Below are 23,126 nucleotides of genomic sequence, written 5' to 3'. Positions count from 1 at the left end.
AAAAAATTCGACCTTGGTTTTTTGCGAACTCCTCGTTATGAAAAGTGTAGATATAGAATCTACTAATAAACTGCATGCACGAAAACTAGTTGTACTCGTGCTACTCGTCTGCCGCGATCGCGTGAGTGCATGAATATTTTGCAAGCAGGCGTATTAAGAGCATGTCTGAGAATACGAAAGTATGTGTGCAAGTGGATCTCTCCGATTTCGCACAAAAATTGCAGGTAGGTTCCCTTGGGGGGTGGATCGATTATGCAAAGCCCTTGAAAGAGTTTCTGAAGGGAACCTTGAAATCCGCACACCCCTCAAAAATGGCCTAAATATCACATTATTTATGGGTCTAGAAATGAGTCACGCCACAGCGTATACGAACAAGCTATGAACAAAACTTCATCAAGCCAACATTGCCTCACCTTAGAAGAGTTCCTGGAGCAGTACCGCTTAGCCACGTCAGGATCCCAGAATACGAGGTCCATCACCTCCTGACGCTACAAATTATTATTAATTTTTTAAATATTTATTCTTCTTTTACTAGAGAATTCCCAACAGGCGTTAGCGCCTTTTTACAGGGAACCCTAGGTATAATTTGATGGATGAGCGAAATTCAGCTGGTTAACTACACATGCGGCAAGCCGGTGGAAGTGTATTCCACCTGGCAGCGCCCAAATAAGAAATTGCACTAAAGCCATATCGGGTGTTAGCAGGGGGGGGGGGGCAGAACAGGAGCAGCAAAGACATGGCCACGGGTGGTGGCTGGAGTGCGAGCACCATGGGCGCGCAAGGTAAAGCCGTCTCGCAAAAGAGGACTAGCAAGTCCATTCAGGCAGCGGTAAACAAATACATAGGTTTTGAAGTTGAGGCGTTTCTCAAGGGCGTACAAGTTAGTATGACTGTATAGAAGAGTGGTGGGAGTCATTCTATCCAACGAAAATATTCTCTTTAATGCTACGCGGCTGGCAGTAAGAAGCTTGTCATAATTATAGGGGTTGTGATTAGCTATGAATATATGCATTGCTGCCAAACTCAAATGTGGACTGAATGATCGATAAATAGAAAAGTCGTTTGCCAAAAATGCTGATATTCTGCTTTGCTTGGACAACTGATCGTCTTGAAAATAGCCAATTTACAAGCACTGGCAAAACAGCCAGCTACGTCCTCTATAGGCCAGAACTATACACCGGCAGATAGTAGAACACCTCTTCTAGTGCTGACATGTCCCCCATCTTCCTTTTGGGGTTTTCTTGAAATAAACGTTTTTGAATTTTTCCACTCGACCATGCTGAAAGACGGCCAAAGTCATACCTGCGCAGGAAAGCTCGCCCCTCCGCGACGTCTCCTCAGCAATATCTACTCCAACACTACTTCCAAGGCCGCAGAACAAAGTGTATTGTTGGCTCTGACAAGGAAAAGCAGCGGTGATCACTTGTCACTCCAAACGACAAGCTTCTTCTTGCACCATCAATAATGTTTTGTGCGACTGTAGATGCAAAAGTGACTGAACTGTCTGAAGGCGTGAGCGCAGTTTTTGAATTTTGTTGCAAGATGCACGGTGAGATCGCGTGCTCTGTGACGTATAAAGACGCTTCCCCGATCACGACACGCGGCCATCGATCGTGAACGTGACTGGAACGCTACTCGGAACAGACCATGATCAGTGATGGCAGAGGTAAGATGAGCTGTATTTCCTGCTTGATCTGCTGAGAACCCCCACAAACTGTCCTAGGAGTGTTGCAATGGCAGCAAGTAGTTGAAATATGCCCCCGTACAGCATGGAGAGTTATCTTTCACACTTAATTGCAGTCCTCTGGACAGCTGGCTGGCGTTAGAATTTCATGGCCAGCAATTGAGGAAATCTGAGAGTTGTAATTTTTGTACTCCGCCGACGCGTGCTGGGCCAAGCACAAGGAAGCCATCTGCAAAAAAACTGAAGAAAATGGTTGTTGTTTGATCCTTTGGTGTAATCTTTGTTTGTAGTCGAAGCTAGTTGCTGTTTGGAGCAGAAACGCTGAAATTGACTATTTTCTGCATGTACTCAGGCATGTACTCATGTACTCAGGCATGTAGTCTAACTCGTTGTATAGCTCTTTTTCTGGCATGGATGCTGCTCTGCGACCCTTGGTGAACATTTCCTGCGCTCGTGGAGCAGCTGAAAAGGATCACTGGTATATCTGGTTCCTGGTTTGAAGGTGGAAAGTCGACTTTTGTGCCTTGAAAAAGGAGTAGAGAGCGATAAAGGTACGTCTGCAACTTATGTTTGAGTGCTCCTCGTACATTTTTGATAGTTATAGAAAATTCTCAGACCAAAGTTAAACCAAAGTCAGACCCAAGTCAGCTCGAAAATGGCCGTACAGTTTTGTTGTGACTCTTTTAGTTGTTTCATCTCGTATCTATGTCAGTATCGTGATGGTGAAGTGGAGAGGGTGATTGTCGTCCTCTAGGCTTCGTTCGGTCGACTTTGTTTCGTCCTCATTGAAAAGTGATCCGGGAAAAAAGGTCGATTCGCAAAATAATGTTGATTTTCAATGTACGCGATGACATGCGATTGTTGGCTATGATATGAGCTGCTCGTCGGAGAAAGCTAAGGCGCTCCTGGAGGCTGATGGTTAGGGTCCTGAGGTGACTAGCGAAGGACAGTTTGGAGCCAAATCGAATTCAAATCAATGATAATATACTGGTTTCCTCCGGTGCAGGAGTGCCACCAAACAGGATTTTGGGCAGGTCGAAGTCAGTGCCTCCGAGGGTTGCAGTCATAGCCTGTGACCTGGCGGGCTCGAACATCACTTTCCACTGCCAACCCCACTCATGCAGGCCGCCTGTAGGTATCTGCAAGATCTGTACAGCGTCCTGAGGGCACTGAGCTGAGGATACTAAGCTGTATAGTGTTGTATTTTCCGTGGAGGCCTCAAGCTTACCATTGGCAGCAAGAGCATCGGCAGCGTCATTCACATAATAATTATCATTAACAAAATTTGAATGAACAAGTTGATAGGCTGTGACAAATACTGGCCTCTTTAGCTTCTTGGGATGGCCTTAGGATATTGGAGGCTCTGGTAACCGAGCGGAGGCACTAACTTATGTACTGTGGGAGAAGCTGGAGCTATCTAGTCTCTCTATCACCCCTCTTCGCCATATATAACACTCCAGCTCAAACGGCAGCCTCTTGGTGGAAAGGTATGAATCACGAAAAATGCAAGTAGGAAATGGAGAGTGAACAAGAAAAGAACAACCAGAACAGCAAATCACGAGCACTTTGGCCAGAAAAAGACACGTCTAACATGGCATCCAAAATGGCGGCAGAGCAACCGATAGAGGCCCATCGTGGCTGGAGCTGCTATTCCTCCGACAGCCACCACGGCCACCATTGAGTGAAGAAAATAGAACTGAAAACGAAGTCGACCAAACGGCAACTCGAGCGAAGCAAAGAAAACAACAAGACCAGCTACGCGACTGCGCGCAGCAAGGGGGGGATGAAATCATCAGTCACGCGTGACCACAGAATCTAGCATGCGCATGCAGCCTTGCAGGCGCTGGCGAAATAAATAATGAAGTCAAGACGCAAACAAATAACACAACGAGTGATCGTTACAGGAAAACAATTACAATTTAAATAAACTACTTCAAGGAAAGATGAGAAGTGAAACGACTAGCCATAGAAGAAATAGAATAGAATATAGAACAAGGACAATGGAAGCGGACCACGGATGAAGCTACAATGAGGTAAGAGGCATGACACACTGATGACAGATGTTACCACAACAAATAAATAATCGTTATGTTTGTCTACACACACATTGTATCATCACACTACACACATTGTATCGTCACACTGAACACATTGTCATATTGTCACAGTACTAACTGACCACCTCGGAGGGAGTTGTGGTTGCTCGTGAGAGTGCTCAATACACCAAGGTGCAGAGCCTAGTACACAGACTTGAGAGGAATCAAAAGCGTTTCTGTTCTAACTCTGAGTTTCACGGTTTCAACCGACCATCAGACAGCAGCTTTACTAATTTTCAGAAGATATGATTGATATACTTCAAGTAGGCTGCAAGCTTGGCCTAAAATGTATTCATTTTTTTGCGCCTATTTTTGCACCCCATCAACCACCTCCCATAATCATTTTCATAATTACACTATCAGCCCGGATCATCCATTCGCGCCATGATCCAAGCTTGCAGCCTATATCAATAATAATTATCTTCTGAAAATTGTAGTCAAGTTGCTGATGATCGGTTAAAACCATGAAACTCTCAGAGTTACAGCAGAAACGCTTTTGATTCCTCTCAAGTGTGTGTACTAACTGACTATGTGTATATCGCTTGGGGTGTATCGGCTATGCGCCATGCGACAAACAGTCCACTCCACCCGTAGTAGGATGCAGAGGTGTAATACCACGCACATCAACTGGCACATGAACTTCAAGTCCGTCGCTGAAACAACCTGTGTCGAGCCTGCCCTCACGTAGTTGTCCCTGTTTGGAATGCTGCCCGGCAGGGTTGTCTCTGGTACATTCTGCACGAAGAACGCGCAACATTTGAAAGTTGCCGCAAACCGCTAGTTGAAGACCAACGGTCGTGGGCACATGACAATCTCTGAGTATCAGCATCATATCTGCCTCACCCCGTGACTTTCAAATTCCCCTCCACATGCTATTCCCGATAACGTATGTTCTTCTTTTCTTTCCTTCTCCTCCTAACGCTGTGTGTTTTATCCCTTTAAGAGCCACAGGAAATTTTTAAAATTCTGCATTTTTTCGTGTTCCTTGGATCATAGCTTCAGTTCTAGTCACTCAATCCTCACAATCTAGGGCTTCCTGGAACGGTCTCCACGAGAGAAAGAGAATGAGGTCGATCATGATAGCCAGCACACCGTCTATCCAGCGCTAGATCGCAGCGACAGTACGAAAAATGCCCCAAATGCGTCCAATTGCCTCCCGCTCCAGTTATTTCATTTTACTCGATCGTGGAGTTCCAATTTTTTCGCTGTGTACTCTTGACAATGTCAACGGTGAAGCCCGTGCAAATTCGAGTAAACCAGCAAGACGAAAAGTGTCAAAATTTCCCAACACTGAAGTCGCCCTGCCCTGCGCGCTCTTGAAATTGCCACGATCTTGGCTCAAGTTACGAGTGATTTATCTCCGGAACCGTTGCTCGCAGCGCTTCGCGGATTGTTTCCCCCGACAGGTGAGAGTTGTCTCTTCGCCCTGGATATTTCGATCACTGGATTTGAGTGAAATTGGACTGATTTACGATCTTTTGAAGTTTTGCATTGATCATGATAGTCAGCAAGTTCAAGTATGGGGCGGCTCTTAACGGGTTATCTTTCTCCTCCTTCTATTAGGTTCTAATGTACTGCCTCTCTTTTCATTTTTCTTCTTTCTTTATGGTGCGTTTTATGTCCCCATGACGTCGAGACCTCAGGTGGGCTGAGCGCAAAAACCCTCGGCATCACTATAATCCAACTATGTATTTTTTTGTCTTTGCCTGCGAGCTGTGATCATTATTGTGAAGAAACAATGCGCAAATAGATACATAATTATCGTGAAGCATTCCTTTTCTGAATTTTCACGCCCAGAGAGTGGTTTCTAGAAGGGTGTATGCGCCGTTTCGACAGTCAGGTGTGGTAGATCTACCAGCACTCTGGTTTTTGTTGGTTTATAAAGTATCTTTCATTTCCTTCCCTAGTGGGTATATTGCGGCACATCAAATATTATTTTCCCAATACTTAGTCCCAGTGCTAGTGATGTATTGAGGTAGTATTGTGACAATGTACTGTTGTGTGTACTCATGCAGGTCAACCTCTCATTCTCAATGCTGCTGGTACAGGACAGTTAGCACCATTCCGTGTGACATTTGGTGATGGACAACCTACAGCCGATGTTACCAACTACCTACCTGCGTGCTGGGTGTTCTTTGGACCAGGACCATTCATTCGACTAGAGAAGACTGATGGTAGTCTAGTGTTGGCTGAGACAGGTGCCTTCTCAGTAGGTATTATTTTTGTAGTGAACACCACAGCACATCCTATACTGGACACTTCATACACTGGACTGTACCATTGCAGAACAGTGGATAACAACTCTACACGGACATATCAACTCAACATTGTAGGTAAGTACAAACCGACTTCTTTCTTTCTGATGAATGCAAGGTGAAGCAAAATAGAGCAGTGATTTATTATGAGGCGCCCGAGCAACAGAAAGTCTCCTCCATGAGCACGAAGTTGCATATGACCCAAGCAATGTATCAGACGAGTTGCGGCACTCTTGGTTGCTCCAAAAGACGCAAGGAGAATGCTTTTAATGCGCATTGCATAACATTTAGTCAACAATGAACAGGTTTAGAACTGATTTCCCTCTTCTGAGATTCGAAAATTGAAAAAAAAGGGTGAAGCGTAAAGTCGTAAACTCTCTAGTAAACAAGTAAGAGAATGATTGAACAGTCGACGTAAACACCAAGAATTAGAGAGACAATGTCAAACGGGGAATCAGCAACAAAGATCAAAGAAAACGAGAGTCAGATAGTCAGAAACAATGCTGATGACTAAGACGACAGCAGGTTGCAGCGGTAAGGATAGGAAGTTCAGGTATGTTCCAACTCCACAACATAATTATTCCCGTAGCTGTGCAGAAGACGTTACTTCAGTAACGTCTGGCGCTAGCCAGGGTCCTCACAGCTTTAATTTCCGTAGCTATGCAGAAGACGTTACTTCAGTAACGTCTGGCGCTAGCCAGGGTCCACACAGCTTTGGTGTTTGTTTGTTTGTTTGTTTGTGTCACGCCTTGCGCTATCCCGTATCTGTCCCGTACTGTACCGTACCAGCAAAGACAGCTGGCCACAATATTTTTGTTTGTTTGTGCCATCGACATGCCTGGTGCTATCCCGCACCTGTACCGCACCATCAAGAGTACGGCACCATCAAGAGAATGAGTATATATGCGAAGTGTATTGGGGGAATGCATTCAGTGCAGTAGCATTTTGTGTAGATTTGTGTGCGAGGCCGAGATCCCACTAGCAGGCTGGCTGGGCCGCCTGTCGACCAGCCCGGGAATCGCATGTAGTCCGATACCATAATAATTATAACGTATATACAATCATGTAGATGTATAGCAGGGAGTCATATGTAAACGACTCCCTGCTGTATGGGGAGATTTTCTGGAAAGAAATACGAAGTAGGGAGACGAGTAAATGCAATCAGAATGGATGTTAGTTGTCGTCAGTATAATAATAATAAGAAGATAAACGCCCGTGATCGGCAAAGTCAGCGCCGGTCCCAGGAAACGTCAGGACAGACATCCCGGCGACTCCAGAACGCCCGTAATCGGCAGAGTCAGCGCCGGTCCCATAGCTATGCAGAAGACGTTACTTCAGTATCTCATTGAAACGTTTTTGAAATACAATAATGTAGCTAATCAAAGGAAAAAAGCATTTCCATCAGTTCTAACAACATTCACGATGAGCTAGGCAACAAAGCATAGCGCAGGGCCCTGAGCTTCTAAGCTCTCTCGTTTGGTATTTGTGTGTTTGTTTGTGTGTTTGATTGTTTGTTTGTGTCACGCCTGGCGCTATCCGTATCTGACGGCAAAAATGCATAGGATGTTATACATTTTTCAATTCTCCTTTTTTTTCAGGCATATCCTGGGATTCGAACCCGCACTATCGCCCTACATGCATTCCCCCATACACTTCGCATTCATACCCATTCTTCCAAGTTCGTTTATGTTATTATCTTGCCTTTGAAAGCCCTATTTGAATATTGCGGGCAGCTGTATGTGGCCAGCTTTGTTTGATGGTACGGTACGGTACGGTACGGGAGACGGTGTCGTATTACCCTCGATCGTACCTGTCCCGTACCTATCCCCTACCGTACCATGCCATCAAAGACGGCTGGCCACAATGCATATTCTAATAGGGCTTTCAAATGCAAGATCACAATGTGAAACAACTTGGAAGAATTAGTATGTGTGCGAAGTGTATCGGGGGATGCATGCAGGGCGCGCGATAGTGCGGGTTCGAATCCCAGGTTATGTCTTAAAAAAATGAATTTTTTAAAGAATTTTTAACATCCCTATGCTTTTTTTGTCTAGGTCATCAAGGCAAAAAAGCATAGCGTAGGGCCCTGAGCTTCCAAGCTCTCTCGTTTGGTGTTTGTTTGTGTGTTTGTTTGTGTCACGCCTGGCGCTATCCCGTATTTGTCCCGTACTGTACCGTACCAGCAAAGACAGCTGGCCACAATATTTTTGTTTGCTTGTGCCATCGACATGCCTGGCGCTATCCCGTACCTGTCCCGTACCCTCAAGAGTACGGTACCATCAAGAGAATGAGGCCTCGTTTACACGACAACGATTGAAAAGCGTTTTTGTCAAAAACGTTTTCAAAAGAATACGCTTCCACCCATTTTGATAAGAGCGTTTACACGACAACGCTGAAAAACGTTTCAAAAACGTTTCAAACAAAAAACAGCTTCAAAGTGTTATTCAGTCGTTTTCGTTCCGTTTCGTTCTCGTGTAAACGGCAAAAACGTTTTACTAGTATAGTACGAGCCTTGTACTCAAAACATGCCGCCGCCAGCCTGCGCCGCGCCAGGCCAACTTATTGCACGTGACCATTGCGCGCCGAAAAACATGTTGCAGTGTACACGATCCTCGTTTTCTTGTAAACAGCAAAAATCGTTTCGAAAACGATTGAAAAACGTGTTTCAATCGTTGTCGTGTAACTGAGGCCTGAGTATATATGCGAAGTGTATCGGGGGAATGCATTCAGTGCAGTAACATTTTGTGTGGATTTGTGTGCGAGGCCGAGATCCCACTAGCAGGCTGGCTGAGCCACCTGTCGACCAGCCCGGGAATCGCATGTAGGCGGATAGCGTAATAATTATAACGTATATACAGTCATGTAGATGTCTATTTTTGTATTTTGTATTTATATCATTATCTCATGGCACATCATGATGACGGCCAATAAAACTGAGACAAGGGTGAAAGCCAACCACAGCAGTAAAACAGATAAAAGAATACAAATAAGAGGCAAAGAAGGCAAAGGAGGAGACAAACCAGCAGGATATACATGAAACCTATAATTGAGCAGAGATTTTAGCAACAAAATTATCCATCGACGTGCTGGTCTTGGCCTGCGTTGGTAATGTTGCCCAAAACACATAGCCAGCAAAGATCGGGGATCTAGTGAATAGGGTGGAGGCAGCGCGTGGGAGACTGAGTGAGTTCCGGGTGTTCCGTGTTTCGGAGAACCAATTATAAGCCTGCATATGCAAGGGTATTTTATTTAGTAATATTTTATGTATGATAACACAGAGGTGGTACTTATGTCGAGTGGAAAGGGGACTGATCTTGGCAATTTCGTAAAGACTAGCGGAGGGAAAGCGACGATCTTTGCTAAATAAGATTTTAAGGAGCATGCGGTTATGGGTTTCTAGCTTGTTCAATACAGTAGTAGTTATGCCACACCAAGCAGTATCACAGTAGTCAAGTAAGGGCAATATATAGCAACGATAAAACAAGCGTTTGCAAGAAAGAGGAAGATGTCTACAGGGGGCTTGAAGAGCCCCAAGGATGGAGCTTGTGCGCTTGCAGACATACTGCACATGGGGTGACCACGACAATTTAGAGTCAATAATAACGCCAAGATGCTTATGCTCTTCAACAATGCGAATAGCAACACTTGAAGAAGGAAAACAAAGTGGCAGGGAAGGGGGAGAGGGGGAAATGTACATAGCTGCCGTTTTATCAACGTTTGGCTGCAACTTCCAATCATGCATCCAGGTTATAACTTTCCCAATGCTATCTTGCATGGCTTTGTGCAGGCGTATAGGGCAAGCATTGGAGCAAAGCAGAGCTGTGTCATCAGCGAAAAGGCTGACACCAGGGGCAGTATCGGGGAGGTCATTAATATACAGGAGAAATAGCAGTGGCCCAAGTATTGAACCCTGGGGGACTCCAGAAGTAACGGGTAAAGGCTCCGATAACACAGTTGAGAGGCGTACAAGCTGATGTCGGTTAGAGAGATACGATGAGAGCTAGCCGATAGCCTTGCCATCAATGCGATATACTGTTCGCAGCTTAGCTAAGAGACCCCTGTGCCAAACAGTGTCGAAGGCCTTTGCGAGATCGAAGAAAACTAAACCAACATGGTTATGGGCGTTCCGGGTGGTGTGGATGTCTTGCACGAGGCGGGTAACCTGGTACCTGGTGGAGTCACCCCGACAAAAGCCCGACTGTGCTGGCGAAAGTGAAATGCGAACATGATCATAAATGATGTCATATACAACACGTTCGCACACTTTTGATAAAGTAGAGAGCAATGAGATAGGGCGATAGTTGCTGGGGGTGGTGCGTGGTCCTCTATTTTTGTAGGTGGCCACGACTACCGCAGTTTTCCACATGGCTGGGAATTTCCCTTCACGAAATGACATATTCAAGATAATTGACACAGGATAGGCAACAGACGGAGCAAGAGCTCTCCAAACTTCGTTGGTAATTCCGTCTTGACCAGGGGACTTGCCAGTTTTCAGATTACGGAATTATTTCCTCACTTGGGCTGTACCAGTCGACAATGATAGGAGGGACGCAGGTATTGAGGGTGAAGGGGTGAGTGGTGGTATAGGCCACGTAGGGTCGTCAGGAAGTCCAAACGACGTAAACTGCGTGTTCAATATGTCTGCTATGTCTGCGGGATCTGTTGCTACCGTGCCGTCTGAAGCTGTCATTGATCGGATCGGCTCCCGACTACAGTTCTTACGGAGATGGCGGAGAAATTGATGGAGACTAGGGCGATCATGGGAAGACAGGGTGGCATGAACCGACTGTACATACTGACGATGGAGGGTACGTGACAAACATTTCACTTCGTTACGCTTGCGCTTAAAGGCAATGAAGTTTTCACTGGTTGGATACTTCCTATAAATGCTATACAAATCTCGCTTCAGTTTCACAGCACACTTGAGGTCCGGAGTGATCCAGGGTCGGGATGCATCCCGCATAGTAGGACGAGGCCTAATGTAGTCTCCTGTCCGCGGAATAACTTTGTAAGGCAACAGATGACGATGGAATGCTGACTGTAGTAAAGCATCAAACAGGACAATGGCATCATCAACATCAGAATGCCGATGAAGTAATGACCAGTCCAACCTAGACAAGTCTTCATTCACAACCTGCCAGACATGGGTAGGCACTTGTTTATACCTGTACTGAGCCTGGGGATGGAGGGACGATTTAGCAGTCGCTTGTGGTGTCGAGCACGATGCATAGTTGAGCGTACAAACAACCTGCAGATGATCAGATGTGCCAAGAGGAGCTGCGTGGTCGACTGAGAGGACATGTTGGGGTTTGTTGGTTACCAACAAGTCAAGACATGAGTTGGCACCCGCTGATGAAGTGTATGTTGGGAAACTCACTAGTTGTTGGAGCCCAAGCATTGAAAAAACTGTCTGTAGGTTGGTACCGGCTGTAGAGGTGGAGTCAGAAGAGCACCAATCATTATGTTTGGCATTAAAATCCCCCGTCAGGAAGAAGTCACACTCGTCATAGCAAGAGGACTGTATAGCATCGACCAGCATATCCGAGAAGAAGGACAATTGTACCGCCGTTTGGGAAGGGGGTCGATACATGTCTAGCAGGGAATCATATTATGTAAACGACTCCCTGCTGTATGGGGAGATTTTCTGGAAAGAAATACGAAGTGGGGAGACGAGTAAATGCATCAGAATGGATGTTAGTTGCCGTCAGTATAATAATAATAAGAAGAAGAAGATAAACGCCCGTGATCGGCAGAGTCAGCGCCTGTCCCAGGAAACGTCAGGACAGACATCCCGTCGACTCCAGAACGCCCGTGATCGGCAGAGTCAGCGCCAGTCCCATGCAGAAAACGTTACTTCAGTATCTCATTGAAACGTTTTTGCAATACAATGATGTAGCTAATCAAAGGAAAAAGCATTTCCATCAGTTCTAACAACATGCATGATGAGCTAGGCAACAAAGCATAGCGCAGGGCCCTGAGCTTCCAAGCTCTCTCATATTCAAATTTCAAAACAAGGAGTATATGTACTGTCGATTCATAGAATCACTACACAACAATGTACCCAAAGTCTCTAAAAAGACTGTTTAGGTCCACTGAGCATTACAGCCATGATGATGCAGTGCTCTTGGACCACAACTTTCATTAGCCTACTAAAAACCCAACTGGATCTACGACCGTTCACCGAAAACGCGTTCACAGAACGACCATTCACAGAACGACGTTTCACGGAAAGACATTTCACAGAATGACAGTTCACCGCCACTGCAGATTCACCGAAATATCTATTCACCGAATTTTCATTCACAGAATTCTGTTTCGTCGAATCCCGGTTCACAGACGCATTTTTTCAGCGAACGGACAGTTCACCGAAAATTACTTATACAAAGCAGCACTGGAGAAGAAGACTTGTGGTGCCATTTGATGGAAATAATCACATCACGGCTCCACAAAGAAAGCCAGATTATGAGCAATACCACGCAAAACTCCAGTTGCGGGCGTTGCTCAAATGTGGTCACTCCAGTGCGCAGGCGCTGATCAACCTTCCTGTACCGTTCCTTCCTTGTTGGCCCATCTTGCCCAGCACGCATTCTTTCCAGATTTCTTCAGTGCTTCGTTGCTCGTTGCTTAATTAAGTTCTCGATCAGCTTTCACAATAGAGAGGTTCTGGATAACGAATTTCGTTGCATTTTTTCGTCACCATTAGCGCGCAGCGAAAAAGTGGACGGATATTCGTCGAAGTGGGCGCGAAACTCGAATGTTCAGCGAACAAATTTTTCGTTGCCCTTTCCCTTCACTCCGGATACCCTTTCTACGTAGATCTACAGTCTTGCTATGAACTGAGTCGATTAATTTTTAGTTTCTATCTCCGTGGCACGTCGTTCAGTGTGGTAGCTTCAGCTTACGATGGAAGCTCTTGGACGGCGTATGGTGATGGAAGATGATGGTGTGGATCCGCTGCAGACTCCCGTCGTGCAAGCGCCAGTTCTGACTTCATCCTGCTTGAGGTCTCCGTCATCGTATTCGAGTAGTAGGAAACAATACAACAACTCCTCGTTATCATCTCCTACATGTATATCCACCGACATCTCCTACATCCACGCCACGGACATCACTTCCCGACTCAAACAAGTGCTTTCGCCCCGGAAACACAAGTCAGAAAAAACCCAGTAGAAAGGCAGCATTGAAAAAGCAGCGAAAATTGCGCAGCAGAGTTTCGTCCTGCAGAGCCTACCGGCGTTTGAATTTCTGCGTCTCAAATTTCGTCACCTTTTTCGTCATCAGTAGAGACGAAATTCGTTATGCAGAACCTCTCTATTGTCGGATGATGGCAGTTTACTTCAACTGAAATGCCTGAAAATCGGCGATGCCAACCTGCCTGGATGTTGTTCGTTCTGTGTTCTCCATTAGCCGTTCTTGTGTGCACGTTCCACCACTCATGCCGTACGGGTGTGCGGAAACCTACACATTTACGGTTGTAACAACTGACATGATACCAGAACTATCATTGAATTAAATTCACAAGTAAATGAACTCAAATGCGATGTATATAAGACTCGCTGGAATTAGTGGCATGTTTTCGGTGAAACTGTTATGTGGTGAAACTGCTATTCTTTAGAGGATTCGAATGCGATATAGTTATATCGATGTCATCAGCGACTTTTTCGGTGAAGCTGCTAATCGGCAGAACTGCTATTCTGTGAACCGATATTCGGTGAATATGCTCTCGATGAACGTGTTTTCTGTGAACCTGATTTTCGGCGAAATGAACAGTCGCTAAATCTTACACTCTGTGAAATGTCGTTCTGTGAATGGTCGTTCTGTGAACGCGTTTTCGGTGAACCGTTGGGATACCACTGATGAGGTTTTAGTTCCCCGAAACACTGCGTGTTGAACACTAGTGACATCTTTGCAGGTTTGCTGCATGGAAGGTTGGGTAGAATTCATGTGTACCTTGTATGTTGTCTGTCAAGTGAGGATTCAAGTTCGCATGAAAATCGTGATGTCCCAAATCCTGATATAAAACCATGCGGGGCGAATGTGAGCTACGTTCTGGAAATGCCAAACACCTTTTCTGAAAGTTCTATCCTCTGCATGTAGATCTCTGTAGAGTCATTCACATGTAAAATGTACATGTAGTAGTTATCTTGGTGCTTGTTCGGGTGCATAGGCAGTCCAGTGACAGACACGGTGGTTTGTCCAGATACAAACCATAGGTATGATTAACTGAATATGTGAGCCACGGGGAGATCTTCTCCAATTTTATAATGCATTATGCTCACGACGTAACTTTTTCGTACACACAATAATGCAAAGACTGCAATTCGAAAGAAATTATCACTGCAATGACCCCTAGAGACGGCAATCGCTACCATAGAATAGTCCCTAGACAACAACTGGTTTTGTGCACTCGCACATGTTGTCCAGGCGTCAGGGGCCCAGCCTCCCTGCCCATTCGACCCGCCACACACAACAACGAAACTGAACTGAGAGTTCTACATAATTTCTTGACAAGACGGAGACGGACAGACAAGAAGACCGGACACGACGAGGTAAACTGAAAACTGAAGAAAAAGACTAACATTATGGCAGCATATAAGCATGCGCGCAAACAAAACATTACGCACGACAATGACGTAACCGTTACTTGGATCATGTACAAACTATACATGCAACCATAACCAGTCAAATACGAGTCAAAGCAGGATGCAAAACAAACCAAAATAAACGAAAGGACCACAACAAAATGAGCCATGAAAAGTCTTTATACCGATACACAACAACTGGGAACAGTTAGAATTGCTCCCTGGTTATAGAACAACACAATCGTCATTGTAAGTATCGCAACGACGTCATGACATTATTTTAACAAAACAGGATAATCCCACTCCAAACACACAGTACCCTGAAGGGCAGAGCTTTCTTACAAGGAAGATAGAACATGTATTGCAAAAAGAGGTGAGGCCGTCGGTTTGATCATTGTGTCGCTTGCTGATGAATCCCGACAACTTGCAAATTTGGGCATGTTCAATTGAGAACCTTGAGCCACAGGGACAGGATGCTAGCAGGTTTTCTAGAGGCCAACAGTACCGGAGCCGAATGCGATCGTGAAAATCACCCCTCACATCAAAGCTGAAACCGTGCTCAGCCATAGGGATGGTGGTCAGGGTGCTGGACCCGCCCTTCTCGCGTGCCAAGGACATTGCTCGCATTTATGGCTGCTTCAGGCGGTCTTGGATGGCAGTCGCTGTTGCGCCCAGTACTGCGCGGTGGAGAATTCCCACTGCCGACTTCGTTGCCTGGTCCAGCCGAATGCTCTTCAGAAACTGCGATCCGCCGGTAGCGATCTGCGCTGCGAATTGGGTGGTGCACCCTTAGATGCAGCTTGCTTGTATGGAGAGTCATCAACAGGGTTTTCGAAAGACAAGCCTCCATGTCGTGCAGGCAGAGCCACCATTTCCACCTCCAGATCGCTCACTTCATGCTTGGTCAGAGCTCCACACTTGCCCGATCACCAAGCTATACTATACCTATTCTGGTCAGAAACTGGAAATAAAGTCTTATTACAAATGTATAGGCACAGGAAAGTAACTGAAGAACCATTGCGTGAGGAAAACAGTGGGAACCTTGCATATTATGTGCACTCACACCCGCACCCACTCTCACCCACACACATAAACACACGCACACGCGTGCGCGTGCAATAAACAACAATGCACAAATATATGCTAGCACTCTTTCCAACACTCACAATCACGCACAAACGTGCAGAGTCTCACAACCACCCCCTCCCCCCCCCCCCCCTTCACACACACATACATGTACTCACACTATCATCCTCATCCTCCACCCCCTCCGTCCGTCCACCCAACCCCCCCCTCTCCCCCCCCCTCTCCCCCCCCCCCCCCGTCCCCCACACACACGCACACAACCTCGCACCTACACGAGACACCTTCACGCTGCCCAATGGGTGACTCAGACACAACATATTCACAGTGACACTCATCCATACATGTACATGATGCCTGCTAACATTTACGCTGACGGACTAGTCACATAGCAGTGAAACTAAATGCATGCTGGCAGAGCACGTCTCTACCATGTCATATTTGGGATTGTACGTGTGTGTGTGTGTGTGTATGTGTGTGTTTGTGCATGCATATGGATACGTGTGGGTGCATGTGGCAGTGTGCTCGTGTGTAGTTATGCGTGCAGTGGGTATAGTTGAGTGTGTGGTGTGTATGGATGAGTGTCCTGGGTGAAAATGTGAGGAATCCATGTAGGATACATACAGTATGGTATTAGATCATCCTTGTTTTGGTTTAAACATGTCGTTTCACTGTTATTACCTGACGATGGCCAAGTGACGAAACGTTGTACTGAAGTAAACTAACTGAACTGGTTGGGATGTGCAGCGCTATGGGAATGGGAGTGTCCACCCGAATTCCTTTCAGAGATGAAGCTGCACGAAGCCTAAGCCCTTCTTCAGGTCGTACAAGTTGGAAGAGAAAGAGTTAAAAGGGAAGAAAAACAATTCAGAATTAAAATAGCTATTTTTTGTTTATGAGTATCAAGAAAACATCCAGGAGCGATCAAAGAATAAATTACTAACGTTATGCGAAGTCTAAAAACTCTCCTAGAACAGAAAGATTCAGATGGTCGCAACTGATCGGGGCTCTACCAACTGTGGACGGTTGTAGAAAGGTCACTGTTTCTGAACACGATGTTCTCCACCTCATAACATACTGTCAAGCAACAACATGTTAGGGGTACAGTGTGTACATGTGTGCAAGTGTGTGTAATGTGCGAGTGTTCGCCTGTAGATTGCGTCTATGACAGAGCATGAGTTCAAAGTATATGCCGGCGTGAATAGGAGCAGACATCATGTGGATGCATGGATGAGTGTGAATGCATGGTGCTTGAGTCTCCCAGTGGGCAGGGTTAAGGTGTTCAGTGAAGGTGTGAGTTTGTGTACTTGCATATACGTGTGTGTGTTTCTGTGTGCATGAGCGCATGCGCCTGTGTGTGTGGGGGGGGGAGCAGTGGGTTACCAGCCGACCAATCTACCTTCAAGGCAGCTGAATATAAGACTCGTGCCAAGGTGCGCCGAGCTAAGGACCGTTGGCTGGTCACAATTGCAGCACAAGCTGAAGGAGCTCGTACTGCTTGTGAGGGTGCTACCGTTTGGGCATCCATCCGCACCATCCAGTTTAACCACGGAAAGGGGACATGGCTCGGCATAAGTGTCTGGAGGAGCGTGCGCGGCCTGTGTCTGAACAGCGGGGCGCCAGTCAGTGCGGGCGGTGTGGGCGGTGGCTGAGAAGCCGCGGTGGCTTGGTCCGGCATGTGTGTGCCTCGACGGTGGATGCCACGGTGCCACCTGGAGCTACCGGAACGTCGGCACCGGCGGAGGGATGTTGTGCCGCGCATTGTGACAGGTTTGGTCGCTGCTTTCGCGGTGTCCGGGGACGGGGCAGGCATCGCTGTTCAAGGGTGGCGCATAGACCAACAGCAGAGGAGCGCTCAGCCTTCCAGCACGTGTGCATATGCGGCAAGCGGATGCGAGTACCCGTGCACATGGAGCGTCATCGAGCGTCGTGTCCTCTCTCTCTCTCTCTTCTCAATTTTCCCAGTGGTGGGATCACGTGACCCTTTTGCGGCAGTGACTCTACAGGACAGGATAGGTGTGTGTGTGTGTCAGGCACTGGTTGTCTCTTCTCCAGGAGTGGTTTGCCTCGTCCTAAATGCCTCGATGAGCGCCGCAAACCTGTATCGGAACAGAGAGGTAGCCGACAATGTTCTTCATGCGAGCGCCGGTTCCCCATTGCTGGAGTTTTGGCGGTCCACAAGTGCCCTAACTCCCGGACTCTCCCGGGGACATCGTCTCAGGCTCCGTACCGGGCGGCGGTGTCTACCATTGCTGCTCAGGCGACTCCTCCGCCGCCGCATGTGCGGCTCGTCCTCTCATGCTGCAAGGCCCACTGTGGGGCCTGTGGTCGGCGCTGCCGCTCTACTCATGGATTCCAAATTCATAGCGGCCAAAGATGGCTCTTTCGTCGTGCCGATTGAATATGGTCCATAACCTCTCGGCAGACTGCCGACTTTCTGCCGTCGCTCGTCGTTTCCATTGTTTACGGCCCCGCAAAGGGACACATGACCGTAATGGCAGTGTTCATCGGGACCAGGACCAGGTGCGTGTGTGTGTGTGTGTGTGTGTGCGTGTGTGAGAGAGAGAGAGAGAGGATGAGTGTGAGCGTATGTGTGGAAGTGTGTGAGAGTGTAGACTTGGGTGCGTGTCTGGGTGATTGAGGACGTGTCTTGTCGTGTGTTGGAGTGAGTGTATAGGTTTGTGTGGTATTGTTTATTGTACGCCTGCACGGGTCCGTGTGTGTGTTTGTGTGTATGTGCGGATACGAGAGCATGTCTATGCGTGGTTCCACTGTATTCCTTCACCGTATTCCCCGTTTCATACCAGAAACGTGTTTTCCGATGACAGGGCAAGCGTGAAACTCTGAGTTGCAATGAAAATTCTGTTCCAACTTACTTGTAATAATATCTTCGACAAATTATTGATCGAGGTTTCTGCCCTCCAAAGTCTTTGTCTCAGAGAGTCTTTTTTCAGGCGTTAGGGCTTGCAAGCTCACTCCATCTGTATACGCCACTGGCTGAGGCTACTTCTGCAAACATTCCTTTATCGTACAGGAAGCGGCTTTTCCCGTCACTCCACGACCAGTTGTATATTTTGTCTTCTTAGGTGCATTATAATCTGTACTGACCTAGACAGTCTTTTCATACATTTCAATACTATTTCCATGTGTCCATCTTGTACAGCTCGACAGGTTCAGTCGGGACCATCCCCTACACCACTGACATTGACCTACACTGGTGATACTCACACCATACCATGCATGTCAAGTGGAAACTTCCCTCTCAACGCATCTTGGAGCTCAACATTATCTCCGGACTCACAGATGATACAGACAACTATGCCTGCCACTATGGTGAACTCAACGTTCAGCTTCCAACAGAACGATTCCCAGATTGTGTTTACGGAAAGTGATACATCAGGTGTTACCTTCAATGTAACCTGTACGACATCATATACTACAAACTTTGATTGTATTGGAGTGGATTCAAGTCCTGCACGTCCACAAAGTGTGATTGACAGATGTATGAATGCCGCACAGCCAGTATCTACCACTGTCTCTGTCACAATCCAAGGTTGGTATTTGTTCAGAATTACTAGGTTTGAGTGAATAACAAGTGTGTTGTGTACACTGACAACTTCAGATGTATAACCTGTAACTGCTACTATGGACAGCAGTGTTGCCAGCCCAGTCGTACACTGTACGACACGTTGTCCTCATTAGGGGTGTGCGGATAATGCTTGAAAAGGTTGCAGGTTCTGCTGGAAAATCAGTGAAGTTGGCAGAACCATACAAACCTTATGGCGGGAAATTCCTCGAATTCTGCTCCATTTCTTTATTCACATACCAAACATGCATGGAACTTACCAGAAAAGTACCGAATTCTGACAATTTTTCTGTCTGCTGGCATTACCCGCATATGCCTAGTAATCATGACGGTTGGGGTACATACAACGGAGAGGTTAAGATGCTCGGTTTTTCTGACTTTATGTGAAAGTTTAGCTCGCGTTATTTGGCTCGTGTGTCGAAAAACAACGTGAGTGACCTGAAGCTCACGTCGACGTTTTACGCCAAATTTGACGTGAAATTGCGCGTCACGTCGGAAATAACGTGCATTTTAACCCCTCTAATGTAGGTAACAAATTTTCTAGTGCTGGGAGAATACCAGTAACGCGGGCAGTATGCTTAGCACCAAATTATCTATCTAAGGGTTTTGGTAAATTCCACATATAAACAGCACAGTGGCTGCTACAAGTAGAGAATCATTCCACAAACCATCCACCTGGACACTGGACTTTAACATCTTTTTACAATTTCGGTTTCGACCGCTCGAAACCAATACTTTCAACATCATCCAGGTTTTGTTTAACAGGTATGCTGCACCATTGCAGCAAGATGTAAGCCTCAGCCAGGCCAAGCCAGCAGCTGTCCTGCTGATCATCAGCTTTAGAAGGACAACCTGTTTCAAGTCATATACAGCGTGTGCAGCACTTCTGGGCAATTGGCGTCGCATGTTACATGTAATTCATTTGTACGATTTGCCCAATCAACAGACAGTTCAGGAGAGATATCCAAGATGCAGCGGGCACCCTTGAACTGTGTGCCAGGTCAGGAGTGCGGCATTGAAGCTGCCATCCATGCGATGCAAGATGTCTACCGTGAGGAAAATGCGGATGCCATATATCTCGCCGACGCTTCGAACGCTTTCAACCGTCTTAACCGTGAAGCCTGCCTACGGAACATCCGTCACCTCTGTCCCTCTCTAGCGCCAGCTGTAATCAATACCTACCGCCAATCATATACGCGCTTGGAGACCTCCCACTCATCAAGAAAGTTGCAGTGCTTGATGCGAAACAGGGCTGGTATGCGGACGATGCTGCAGCCGGTGGGAAGCTAACGCCTGTTCGCCAATGGTGGGACAATCTTGTCAGCCACGGTCCCGGGTATGGCTACCACTGCAACGCCCAGACGTTGCTCCTCCTGGTCAAGACCTTCAGGTACGCAGCTGCTCTAGAGACGTTCGAGGGGATCTATGTGCAGGTCACGTGTGATGGATGCCGCCACCTTGGTGCACCTTTGGGTACGGATGAGTTTGTAGAAGATTTTGTCCAGTCCAAGTTCGCCACTTTGTGTGAGGAAGTTGCGCAGCTCACGGCCATCGCTGCATCGCAGCCACAGACCGCCTACTCCGCCTTCGCGCAGGGCCTGCAAAAGAAGTGGTCCTTCCTCTGCCAGACCTCCTCCATCCCGCCGTCCCTGCTTAACCGCTGGGACACGCAATCAGCGGTCGGCTCATCCCAGCCATCACGGGTCAGGCTCCACCTGGGACAACTGTTCGCTCCCTACTCTCTTTGCCCTGCCGGCTTGGGGACTTGGTATGGCAGACGCTTGTACAGTGGCTGAACAAAACATCCCATCCAGAAGGATCACGGCTAGCCTCGTGTCTGGCCTGCTGGAGCAGGAGTCGTCTCTGACTCAGCTCCGGACGGTCAAGGCGACGATTCGTGCCTAGAAGCGGAGCGCGTCCAAGTCTATGGCTGACGCCCTTTGCTCGGATCATCGGGAGCTTGCCCCTGTTCTCGACCTGGCCTCAGAAAGTGGGCCATCCAGTTGGCTGACCGGCCGCCCCCTCAGCCGCCATGGTTTCACTCTCACCAAGGGAGATTTCCGGGATGGCCTGTGCCTCCGGTACGGCTGGACACCTCCTTGGCCCCCAAATCTCGGCATGTGTTGTAAGCCGCTGAATGTGAGTCACGCCCTGTCGTACCCGTTTGATGGCTTGCCGACGCTGCGACATACCGCGGTGAGGGACATCACAGCCAGAGCTCTAAGGCAGGTCGCTCATAACATGACGGTGGAACCCCAACTCCAGCCCATCACCAGAGAGGCCTTCCGCCATCGCGCAGCTGGTCCGGAGGAGCAAGCTCGGCTGGACGTTGCGACTAGTGGTGTGTGGGAGGGCCGATTAGAGCGCATCTTTATGGATGCACGGGTGTTCAACCCTTTTGCGTCTTCGACTCGTGCCACCTCCCTCGCTGCTAGCTACAGACGCCATGAACAGGAAAAGCGCCTGAAGTACGAAGAGCGAGTACGCGAAGTTGAGCGTGCCTCCTTCGTGCCCGTTGTGCTTTCTGCCTCTGGTGGCTATGGCAAGCATGCCAAAGCTCTTTTCACGCGGATCGCCTCTCTCCTGGCTGAGAAGAGCAAGGAGCCATACGCGCAGATTATCTCCTTGTTGCGCTGCCGCATTGGGTTTGCCCTGGTGCGTTGTGGTGCTATGTGCCTGCGTGGATCAAGGAGCATTTTTGCTCCTGCCGTGCCCAAGTCCCCTGCTGTGCTAGTGGTGGCGGAGACATGCATCCAGTGAACCTACAGTGATCCTACTGAGTGACAGACTCTGTATAATCATTACTGTATCTGATGATTCGTTTTATGTAATTGTGTTGATTCTTCACAAAAAAAATAATGTGTTAACTGCCCATGATACATGTATGTGGAGGACAATGTACTCCATACATGATACATACGGCATTGCGTAGCTGCACTGCGTTAGCGCGCTGAAATTTTGCAATTCTCAGAGTGTCATTTCTGTGCAGATTCTCAGGTGCACATTGAACGTAGTATGGGCCCGAAATCTGTTCTTGACAATGGCTTTCTCCTCTTTCCAGATAAAGCGATCAGAGGTTTATCTGATGTCGTGTCAACTCCATGTACAGGTACAATGTACATGCACTCCATACATTTGGTATCCTGGAGCAAATCGATCGCTCATAGAACAAGAAGACACCATCGTACAGCCTCCAATTTCACACACTGCGTAGTTATTCGACGCTGAAGACGATGGAATGGTCCCCGGCGTTACGAACGGCCCAGAACAAGCCGAAATCGCTACAGATTAATTGCGCAGGGCGGAATATAGCTAAAATTCGTCTTGTGAAAACAGGACCTATGGTATCTACAGCAGAGACATCTCCTCTTTCCAACAAAGAAACCAACTCGTCCTGAGCTGCTAAAATTTTACCTGGCCAAGGCAGAAAACACAGTGAAGTACGATTGTGCCACGGGCCCCGTACAAACCTGTTTCCACTCCAAATGGATCTGGGTTCGAGGCAGCGAACACCCTGCTCATAGTCATTAATCCTCTTCACGGCGTATCCAAGGAGCCGAAAAATGCCAAAACGTCAAAATTATCAGAAATGGTCAAATAGAATCAATGTTGTGATTTGAAATAGAATGATGCACCTCGAAATTCAGGAATGTGCTTCTTGTGGTCACTCCAGGGTAGGCCCATACCGTTGAGGTTAAAACCGTTTGCCACTGAGGAAATCATTACATGTATAAGGCATATGTCATGTCCTGCGCATCCGACCCACTGACGCCTTGGTACGTTAAGTTTGTGGACTTGGGCATGGTGGTGAAATGAGCAGGATACACATACCATGAGCTA

At 47.3% G+C, this 23,126-nt stretch overlaps 1 protein-coding gene across 1 annotated transcript in view; it reads left to right on the top strand.

Annotated features, from left to right (window-relative positions):
* The window catches only part of LOC135812615 (uncharacterized), a 40,562-nt gene that overhangs the window by 5,607 nt on the left and 11,829 nt on the right, over window positions 1–23,126 (top strand). The window contains exons 3-4 of the mRNA XM_065325920.1: window positions 5,796–6,113; window positions 18,864–19,253. Coding sequence (XP_065181992.1) covers window positions 5,796–6,113; window positions 18,864–19,253 — 708 coding nt within the window. The remainder of the gene's footprint in view (window positions 1–5,795; window positions 6,114–18,863; window positions 19,254–23,126) is intronic.

This window comes from Sycon ciliatum, chromosome 3, assembly GCF_964019385.1.
Source record: "Sycon ciliatum chromosome 3, ocSycCili1.1, whole genome shotgun sequence".
NCBI classification, from domain to species: Eukaryota; Metazoa; Porifera; class Calcarea; order Leucosolenida; family Sycettidae; genus Sycon; species Sycon ciliatum.
The sequence above is the reverse complement of the archived record's forward strand: the minus strand, read 5'-3'. Positions and strand labels throughout refer to the sequence as shown.